Below are 11,288 nucleotides of genomic sequence, written 5' to 3'. Positions count from 1 at the left end.
CATTTCAGGGAGTTTGATGAAGTTTTTTTTTTTTCTCTGTTATAGACTAATGTGTACAAACCCTGTAAAAAGTAGTTAACATTTGTTGAAAGTTGATTTTTTTTCTTTTGTTAATGTTAAAAACTATGCAATTTCAGATATACGCATATTTTTAATGCATAATTATCTCATTTGTAGTCACTGCAGCAAGTGGGGAAGGTGGTGAAAAAATGTTTCTCTTTCTTAGGGAAGGCTAAACAAAAAAATGATTGAGAAGCACTGGTTTATATTCAGGGGACTGCAAAGAACATATTGTAAAGATTTTTTTGTGGTAACTTTTATTTTAGATAACTTCTGCTTGAACACAAGTTGTAGCAACACATGTAAGTAACAATACGCAGGCATATTTTCCTTTATCCCCTGTGTAAACAGCTAATTTTGCCTTAGCTCATCATCAAATCTGTCATATTGGTGGACAAGCTACATTCTCTAGAGCAGCGGTTCTTAACCTGGTTTCGGCCGAACCCTAAGGGGACAGTGAACCCGACTCGGGTTTGGCAGAGCTTTCGGTGAGGAGTTCAAGGCACGCGCTCATCTTCTCAATTCATGATGACACGTCCCGCTTGGCCATCACTGGCTGCAGATGATCACGTTAAATCACTTGGCCAATCTGTGTGCTTAGTAGTCAACATGCGATTACTGTGTATATAGTGTGATGTTTTTTTCTTTATATTTAAAGTCATACTAGCAAAAAAAAAAAGAATGGTCGGCCAAATATGCGCAACATGGATTTACATACGGAACGGGCTGAAAGTCAGCGTCCTATATGCATAATTTGCAATGCCAAGTTGAGCCAGTCAAACGAGTAAAACAAACAAAAAAACCAACATTGTACCTGTGTTTTCAAGTTGAAAAAAATATTTCTATCCACTCAAGACAGGTTCGGCCTCTCAAGAAGGGTTCGGGAAATGCAATGAAACTGGTGGGGTACGGTACCTCCAACAATGTTTTAGAATTACTGCTCTAGAGCAGCACAGTGCACATTGAATGATCCACCTATTTTAATTGTATTGAATTGAGTATGAGTTTCTGAAGTACTTCTGTAGAGTGCTATTTTTAGTGTTAAAAACAACTAGGTTAGAAACATGATGGTGTTTTCGGGGTGTTGGAACAAATTCATGGCCGCAAAGCAAACTTGCACAGTATGTGGATGCTACTATTTAATACATGTGTGGGATGATGATGTCACAGTACAGTCTCAGCTTGTCTTCTAACCTTTCAAAGCTGAATTTGGCAAGTACTGTCAGAGCCTGAGGATGTTGAGCTTTAAAAGGTCAGTCCCTGCCGCTTCAGAGCAGCTGCATGGCCACAATAATGTAGGACATCATCATCATCATCTGCTTCACCATCATCATCATCATCATAAGCTCACGGCGGGAAGAAGAGGGACGAGGCGGGCAAGAGTTGAGTTCATGTTAGTGTCAGCATCTGCACGTCCGCTTCACAGTGCTCCTGTAAGGTCGCTGACGGCGCCGGCTGCCACCAGCTCCCTCAGAAAGAGCTTCTCCGAACTGACGTCATGAACCACCTGCAGGTATAACACTAAGTAGGAGCACAGCACCTCCTCCAAGGCCAAACATTGGATCAGCACATGATTTGACCCAATGTCTGCATGTGCCTTGATTATGTGTTATATGCACAACGTGAACCTGATGAAAATGTCCAAACAAAACATGAACAAAAACTGCAAAACTATAGTAGTGACATCATATGAGAAATTGTAATTGAATGAATTGAATTGCATTTGTGATTTCTATTTTTCTATTTTGAGGAGAGTTAAGGGGATATTTATTCTAAACATTTTCTAGTTTTGAAAAATGAAAAATAGACTAAATTTGGAATTTTAAAAAAATCATTTGTTTGCAATACTGACAAGAAAAAATATTGAACATTAAATGTTTTTGGTTGAATGTGTCTTGGCTCTGCATTAGAATAAGAAATATATCATTTAAAGGGAACATAGTATAGAAAACATCTTGGATACAATAACTGAAGTAAATGCTTTAAAAATTAAAGTACTAACAATGCTCGCAAAAAACTGGAGCCACATTGAGATTTCATTTCTCTAAATTCCTGGTCCTGCACCTCAATATTAAAATGTAGGGACCCCAAATTTTTTAAAACTCGAAATAAATAAATACATTCAATTCTCCCAACGATGAAAGAAATTTGTTTACGTGTCACAAGTTGGCTGAAAATTCAAAAAATACATACGGATCCACATCACTGCTATAATTGAAAAATATAAATAAAAAATACATTCAAAGTTGCTATGAAAAAATACCTAAATGCTTACAAAAAAAGTATATATATTTCTGCATTTAACAAGATTCTACGGCATAACTCAAGGAACCAAAATACGTAATCCCCACGGCAACAAAAATGTCCCCGCCACTATTTGTATAAATCGAACATGGATTTTTTGCCGAGGAAGCCTGCCCCTTGTGGGTATTAACTGCATGCGATGTACAAAAGATTAAGGCGGACTCACCTGAGCCTTCATGGCGGCCATGCGTATGGTCTCGTAGTAGTGAAGAGGAGCGTGAGGGTGCTGCATGTTGTAACCGAAGCCTGCCAGGCTCACGTGGTCACACAGCTGCAGAGCCATCACCACCGCGGCAGCCCCCAACGTGGGCACCATTGACTTCAACACAACGCCACCAACATCACCACGACCTACTGCCAGGTCTGCTCAGGAATTGTAAAATTTGTCTAGGATATACTCTGCTTGCAAACAGCTGCTGGTGGAATATTTGCATTTGAATCTAAAATGCTGCAGTAGATTCTCCCAAGTTGGAACAAAAAATCCATCTCTTCTGTGATGCCATTAACACATTTGGAGTCATAGGATACAACCTAAAATGGATGCTTACCAGTCGCCTTGCACACAAAGACAATCAATCATCCACAAACACACCAAAGGGCAATTTAGAGCACAGGTGTCAAACGCAAGGCCCGGGGGCCAGATCCAGCCCACCACATCACTTTATGTGGCCCGCAAAAATTATGACTTCAAGGTTATGGCTCAAGATTTTCTTCAACTTTTACATTTTTTGTTGTTTTCAATACCCCTTTTTTGAACAGTTTATAGTGGCCTCCGATTTCAAAATGTTTAAGTCACAGGTGTCAAACTCAGTGGCCGGCCGTGACTTTCACACGTACGCCTTCTGTGATGTCAGACTCTCGAATGCGCACGCGTACGCATTACTGGGCTACACAGACTATTTTCCAGAGCTTTCAAACATCAATAAACCCGCATCAGCCATTAAAACTTGACATTATACGTGATGCTGTCAAAACTTTTAAAAAATTCATAACAATTTAAAATAAATATCCAAGAAATTTTGGGAATTCAAAATTACAAATTGCAGTTTAATATAAGAAGAACATAATTCTATTTCTTTACTATTAATTGAATATGAACGAAATAAAATAACACAAATATATTAAAAAGGAAACAATAGATAAAGAAAAGACTTGCACTCACCAAAACAAACGGCGGTCACAATCGATCAGTCTTTTCAATATCTCCCGATTTTTCTTGACCTCTTTATACTCGAGCTTTCTCTTGTCATTGAGATGTACAGTGTATCCACTCTAATGTTCCCAAAAGGTTTTCAAAAGCACCGTAGTGCATTGAGGAGCTCTTTTTACCTTTGAACTGAGATGTACAATACTGTATATCCACTTGGGAAGTTTTTAAAAGCACCGTAGCGCATGTGTCAAGCCGTGCTTTGGTGTCTCGTTGCTGCCTTGGTCAAACAATTAAAGTTTGCAAATCCATTGTAGCGCCAAACACCAAATCCATCCTTTGCAAACAAAAGGCATTCCCAGCAGAACTATTGGCCAGGGTAAGCTCACACCTCTCGTAGCCCAGTCAGAAAAACGGCCAAGTCGGGACAGCTTAGCTAATATACGCCATGCATCATGCCAAAGCCAACAGTGTGTCGCTTGCTTGTTGAGCATTGCTAAGTAGGACTTCAAGCTTCTGTCTAAAATAAAGAACATTCAAGTTGTCTTCATTTAAAAAAAAAAAAAAAAAAGGAAACTAACAACCGTTTTGATACCAATTCCCATTTTGAATATTTTGTACTGGCTTCTGATGTCAAGTCTAAGTAAATTTTCAATGATCATACTGTACTTACAATGTCTTTGACTTCACAGTCATAACGGCCCTCCGATAGAAACTATAACCACAATGCGGCTCACAATAAAAATGAGTTTGACACCCCTGATTTAGAGTGTCCAATATACCGCACCGTACCGTGCCATGCATGTTTTTGGAATGTGGGAGGAAACCAAACAGTCACCCGGAAACAAAAGCGAACCCTCAAGCTCTTGCTGTGAGGTGAATGTACTAACCTACCAAATCGACCAGGAACTCTAATTCAGAAGTTACTGACGTGGTGCCCTCACAACCAGGACATCTCAAAAGGCCACAAGGGTAGCGTGTTTTACAAAAGACTTTAAAAAGTTAATTTAAAGAACCCATAATATGGACATTCAGGTTTTGGGAGATACACACCATGTCACAATGTTAATTTCTCATCCTCAACACCCAAAGTGTTATTTTTCTTCATCGATGCATTTTGAAGACTTCCTTGCTTATTCTATGCTCTCAGCCCAAACAGATAATAGGGTAAGGTCTTCTTGGTAAAATCACAGGTAGGGGGACTGTCCTTGTAGCGACTCTACATCGCCCCCGTGCAAGAGTAAATACATGTCCAACTTACACGAGGAGATGTTCATGCGAGTTTACTTTTGGTTTCATTCCAAGATTAAGGAGGAGAGATTTACAGAGTTACAAAATATTGGTGTAGAAAATGTCCAAGAGACTCAGCCAAAAATATATGTTCAAGAGCACACGGCCGGACAATCAACATTTGAAGTAAATAGTTCAACCGAGATGGAACTGTTGTTATGAATAGTAGTTTTCCAATGGGGACCAATTTGATAGGAGGTGTCGCTCTTGTCCTCTCTTGACTCGTCTTTGATTCGTTGACAACTCCACCTCATTTCAGTGTCAGAAAAAAGCCTGTTTTTGGCTTCTTCATTCAATCCGGCTCTCATTACTGATCCGTGCAACGTTTGCTTTTTTTGTCGTCGTTTCGTCGTCACGGTAGGCTTTAGAACAGAAGTTACCAACTCCGATTCTCGAGGGCACCTATCCAACATGTTTTCAGTGCAACCCTGCTCTGTAAAAGCTTGATCATTTTCCTAATCAATTGAATCGGGTGCAAGGAAGGAGGGTTACATCAAAAACATGTTGGATCGGTGCCCTCGAGGTCCGGGGTTGGTGACCTCTGCTTTCAAACGACATCATGAAGGGGACACATGGTGAGATGTGGAGTTTCAACGGACAAGTCGTTTCACGTCCTGTTTAGAAAGTGAGCTACCAAAAAAACACATATTTCCTAGGAAATTGAATTTCCAATGCGCTAAAGGTAAGATTTTGTCGTTTAATTGTATATATTTAGCGGCAGAAAGTTTAAAAGACCACGTAATAGGCCCTTATCTATGACATTAGGATTCCCTTGGAATGATTTAGGAGTGATCATTGAAAAATCTGAGATTTTCAAAATGCATTGGTGCACAACATTGCTGTCATGTACAAATGTGATCAATGATGTAATTTTTCATGAATCTGAACTTTTGGTCAGTCAATTTTGTGGGTCTAGCTACGATGTTAAAACAGGCTAAAGCTATGGAACGCAATCTCACTTAATAAATATGGTAGTCCCTCCAATTTCGACAATTAGTCACCTCCCCCCAGTCAATTTAAAAAAGGATGGTGACGCCTGCATATTTTGTCAATGTCTCAGTATGTAACAAAAATAAGGTTAAGCCTATTATAATTAAAGAATTTCCTTCCTCATATTACTCGTATACCAAGCAGCAAGGCCCTTACATTAAATTGCATTATTATTTCAAGTTTTTTGGTTGTATCACATTTTGGACTGTAACATACAGTATACTCACTTTTCCTTGTTTTTGTGAGTATTTCTGCAGGACATTTCCAGTCTTGCGAATAATCTCTGGATGCAGTATTCGGAAGTTCTCCGCTCTCAAGGGAATATCATCCACCACCTCCTTCCAGAACCACAATTTGGACCAGAATCCCTGTGAAATGCATGAGGTAAAGGTCGTGAGTGAAAAATCAATTGTATTCAACCTAACTGATTCCTCAGGTATGGACCCACCAGTGGCTGTTTGGTGATGACAGACGTAAGCCAATCCAGGTCGAGACTCTTGAAGACCGCAAGTACAATGATGGAGGTCTTGTCGTACTCACTGGTGTCGCTGGGTGCTCCCTCTGGATACATCAGGCGAATGGTCGTGCGAGAACCAGCATCTCTCTCATAGCCAAGCACTGGAGCATTGTTCATCCTGAAGAATGTCAACAAACAACATTGATCGTCACTGATCGTCACATGAGCTCTCTCTAGTGGTTGACGAAAGAATCACTAACAGTTCAGTTGTATTTACCTTTGACGTTCATTACCAAATAGCTATGTGTATTATATTTATGATTTTTTTCATGCCTAGTCTCTCAATAATCCCTCAGTTTAATGTCTTTTATCCCTGCGTGTGCTCCAGTTGGCAACACACCTGACAATGACATCATAATGATCTATATGCGATCCAAGATGGCTCCCGTGGAGGATCCCTCCGCTGCCCACCACCACGCATCTTCTGCAGCCACCGTCTGGTTGCAGGGACTGAGGCGGGCCGGGCTGTGGCAGAGTGGCCAGAGCCCTGGCCAGATGCTCTTGGCTTCCGCGGAGACCCAGAGGAGGGGGCGTGTCCCAGGAGGTGGCGCTGCTTTCCCGTCGCAGGAACACGGGAATGTCAGTCAGCGCTGACGAACACGGCAGCTTCTTCAGGCGCTCGACGCACCAGCGACGATGACACTGGCCTGACAGCAGCCAGGCCGAATGGTTCAGAACTTCCTGAGGAGGAGGAAGAGGGGGAAAGAGTGTGCTTTTCTGTCTCTGGGTGTGTCTGTGTCTGTATTTCTGTTTGTTTCTGCATGTGTCTGTATGTCTGTCTAGGTGGTTTTGTTTTTGCTAATGTGTGTTTTTGGTTATTATAGTCTTTGTCAGGACCTCTTGTCCTTGAGGGGCTATTTTGTTGGGCCACGCTAATCCAGAACTACTTTTCATTCGGTTGAACACTTGGTTTTAGCGTTTATTTTTGAGTTGGATTTTTGTTGAAGTTTGTTTGACGATTAGAGTTAGACATTTGTGATGGTTAGGGATAGGATTAGGAGCCAGAAAATGCATTATGTCAATGGGATGGCTGCACTAAACTAGTAAGATAGACCTATGTGTGTGAGTGTCTGTGTGTCTATATGTGTGGGTGCATGCATGTACAGTATGTTAGCTTATGCGTACATGTGCGTGCGTGTGTGTGTGTGTGTGTCACTCTGTAGGTGTCAAAACACACCTCCTGTTTAGGATACTGATCTTCAGTAATAGCAAATTCATGCATGGGGAAATATGCCGGAATCAGGATAGCAGAGTAGCAGCCAACCGCAAGCAGCACACTGATGACAACATTCTCAGTCCTGGGTGATAACATCACATTATTAGCATATGCATGCAAAAAGTGACAGTCACTTAACACCACATTTGTTAAGTCAAAACAATATTGTATTAAGAAAGGAATTCCTAGTTGAGGCCCTGCAGCTTCATCAGGAAAAAAGTGTTCACAATGAAATCTATTCTCTAACTGTATTTTAGCAAATTCTTTCACTTGTTCTAATGGAGATCAATAGAACTGGGATAGGGAAACCTCTTCCCCAAAGTTTCCTAAAATAAAAATACTGGCATTATATAAATATATAATGAACAATATAATAAACAAGCGTATGATCCGAGGACAATAGTTTTCCCTGTTTCAGTATTTAATTGAATCTGTCTTTTTCTGTAATGTTTTTATTTATTTAATTATTATTTTACCTGCTAATAAAAAAGTCCCCACTTGGTATAGCTTCTTTGTTTACCACAGGTGTCGTTACGCCTGGCTCTGCAGCCTGGAGCACCGCTGAACAAACATCCGGGGGGTCTTCCACACTCAAGGATTTGAGAGTCACCATGGTAATTATACCTCAAACACACACATCAAGGGCTTTTACTTTACAATACCGCATTGTTGTGGTCATCGCTGTTATATTCAAATAAGGAAGCCTCAATATCATACTTTGTAAGCAAATAACAATTGATGAAAATTAGTGAAATACCTGTCAGATGGTCATGAAAGTGTCATGACGTCTCTCCGTGGATTGTTCATGTCCAGTGTGGCCAAAATGGCTGCAGCTACTTTCTGCCTCACCCCTCTGACTAACACTGCTTAGTGGTTATATATTAACTAGAGGCTTGGACATTGTCAGACCAAGTTTGGTTAGGTCACCCAAAAAAAATTATTATAAAATGTCATTTTATAGTATATTTCAACATATTTCAACTCATCTAATGAGTCTACTGACTTCAAGTAAACAATCATTCCATTTGTAATTATTTATTATATTATTTATATTTTATATATTTATATAATGAATTAATTATTTATTTGAGTTTAATTCTCATTTCCTACACACACACACACACACACACACACATATATATATATATATATATATATATATATATATATATATATATATATATATATATATATATATATATATATATATATATATATATATATATATATATATATATATATATATATATATATATATATATATATTTGTGTGTGTGTGCGTGTGTGTGTGTGTGTATGTATAGTTTTTATAACCAATCCCCACTGTTCTATTGGTATTTGCATCCTAACACACTCTAACAACTAATATCAAGACTGTTATATGGCTCATATTCAACTTAAGTCCTCACTAGTTGGATTTTTTTCAAAATCGAATGTAAAGCATGTTTCCCTAAATGATGCCCACTATTAAATATGACATGCAGTACAGTTGATTGCACTGCAAAATGCATATGTTCACTACTATGCTCACGATGCTATTTTTAGTAATACTTTCCCATTAATTTGTTCTCCATCAGCTCTCATGTGCGGCCATATTTGCGTCTCTCCGCAGGCGCTTTTTGACGTTGGACCAGACTCAATGAGACGATCTCACAAAGCTGAGGAGAAAAGAATAAGGGGAGTGTGTTTGAGTGCGTGTGTGTGCGTAGGTGTGTAGGTGTGTGTAGGGAAGACTATGTGGTGAACGAATTTACAAAAGCCTTATCTTTAGACACTGTAATGTATTCAGTATTCAAATAGTGTCTTTGTACGTATGCATGCACAGGTGGAGGCTGGGGATTGTGTGGGGATGTATTTTAATTTTCCCTCTACAATTCTCATACAATACTGTAGATTGATATAGACATATACAGTGGAACCTCTAGATGCAAATTAATCTGTTCTGGAGTGCAGTTTGTATCCTGAATTACTCTTATAGTGAATCACATTTTACATGTAAATTGCCCAATTTGTTCCAAGCTTGAAATAAATGCCAGATCAAATTTTAAAATATTGTACCTTACCTTTCAAAAAACACGATGTTCTGTAGATGTCAGGCAAATGACAGGAAAAAAATGGCTGTAAACAATACGTTTGATTCCACTTTAACTTTATTAGATTAGAAAAACTGAAAATATTGAATATTGATAAATGGTTGTAAACAGTAGCTTGAATTCCACTGGAACTTCAATTAAAAAAAAAAAAACCAACTCAAAACATTGAAACTGTAATCATCAGATTTATCTTCGAAAAAAATGGTTGTAATCAGTAGATTTAATTCCATTTGAACTTTAATTTGAATAACTGAAAACACTGAAACTATAGTAATTTTCATCAGAGAAAAAATGTCTATAAACAGTATCTTTAATTCCATTTGAACTTAAAAAAAAAAAAAAAAAACCACAGAACATTGAAATTAAATTGAAATTTAATTTTCTTCAGAATTGACTAATGGAATTGCAAAATGAGGTTAACATGCTCCCTAAAAAGCCACCTCGTTACCCAGGCGTTTGCATCCACATCGCCAGAAAGCTCTTTTTTAGCATTTTATGGGAAGTGAGCACGTTAGAGCTGGCAGCTTCCCGATGTCTTACCATGAAATTAATGCGTGCCCTCCTTTTAAATTTATCATAGCACCCAGGTGAAGCCTCGAAATCTAGTGGTAAGCCTACTTGCTGCGATGTCCCTTCACCCGCGCTTTCTTCGGCTTGTGCACTTACAAGATCACGAATAGTGATGCTGGCTTACTATGGAATGATATTTGTATTGTTATTTTGTATTTATATTTGAGTGAGCATAGATTTTGAGCGCAGAAAAAATATTGAGGGAGAGAAAACAGATTTTTATCACAGAAAAAAATATCGAGCGCATAAAAACTTTCTGCTCGCTCAAAATCTCTGATTGCTCGCTCACGAGAGGAGAAGGTGGACTTTCTTGAAAACAATGTATGGGCATTATCTCTAATATTATTATTATTACTGTATTGCCTCAGTTGATAGAACATTGTTAGTTTTTGTACTTTAACAATATAAGTCCACCTCGTGCCCAAGTCGGCGTGATGCAATTTTGCTCTGTTCTGTTCACATGCAGATTTTATACACCCTGGCCACACAAGTTAGCTGTATTCTAATAAAACCTCTTACCTAAAACTACAACACTAGAAGGAATGAACTCAAATGGATATGACACAAAAAGCACAGAATATGTGTAATAATAATTTCATATACAGTATATAAAAATATTCATTTAGTTAAAAAAAAAATTAAAACGAAATTGACTTTTATTATATTAATTGTAATTATTACAGTTATGATAATGTCAGTTGATGTTAGGCCAGCGATGAAGGCCTTGCTGGCCCTGACGGGTCCCCCACATGTGTATGTATTATACATATACATATATATATATATATATATATATATATATATATATATATATATATATATATATATATATATATATATATATACTGAGTGCTGAGATATATATATATATATATATATATATATATATATATATATATATATATATATATATATATATATATATATATATATATATATATATATATATATATATATATATATATATATCAGTACTTTGCGTTTTTTTCCAGGAAAAATAAAAAGTATTTCAAAATAAAAAATCTTTTAAAAAATGTGCAAAAATGTACAAAAATTGAAAAAAGCAAAAAAGTACATTATACAGTACTGTATTAATCAAAT

The 11,288-nt window shown here is 37.8% G+C and overlaps 1 protein-coding gene and 1 long non-coding RNA gene across 3 annotated transcripts; one reads left to right on the top strand and one right to left on the bottom strand.

Annotated features, from left to right (window-relative positions):
* Positions 1-292: 292 nt before the first annotated feature.
* st3gal7 (ST3 beta-galactoside alpha-2,3-sialyltransferase 7) lies at positions 293-8,376 on the bottom strand. Of its 2 annotated transcripts, XM_088421435.1 has the most exons (8): positions 8,282-8,376; positions 8,001-8,148; positions 7,486-7,606; positions 6,649-6,989; positions 6,240-6,426; positions 6,019-6,159; positions 2,531-2,683; positions 293-1,567 (listed from the first exon to the last, which is right to left on the bottom strand). In XM_088421435.1, exons 2-8 carry the CDS (start codon positions 8,135-8,137, stop codon positions 1,481-1,483), a joined length of 1,167 nt encoding a protein of 388 aa, XP_088277561.1. In that variant the 5' UTR covers positions 8,138-8,148; positions 8,282-8,376; the 3' UTR covers positions 293-1,480. The 2 variants fall into 2 exon arrangements, with proteins under 2 accessions (XP_088277561.1, XP_088277562.1); XM_088421436.1 differs by lacking the exon at positions 2,531-2,683.
* LOC148420448 (uncharacterized) lies at positions 6,643-9,574 on the top strand. The gene is made up of 2 exons (XR_015866394.1): positions 6,643-8,138; positions 9,137-9,574. It is a non-coding gene; the product is annotated as an uncharacterized LOC148420448 (long non-coding RNA).
* Positions 9,575-11,288: the final 1,714 nt, after the last annotated feature.

The sequence above is a fragment of the Hippichthys cyanospilos genome, chromosome 8 (assembly GCF_059441005.1).
Source record: "Hippichthys cyanospilos isolate Australia breed blue-spotted pipefish chromosome 8, RoL_Hcya_1.0, whole genome shotgun sequence".
NCBI lineage: Eukaryota > Metazoa > Chordata > Actinopteri > Syngnathiformes > Syngnathidae > Hippichthys > Hippichthys cyanospilos.
The sequence above is the reverse complement of the archived record's forward strand: the minus strand, read 5'-3'. Positions and strand labels throughout refer to the sequence as shown.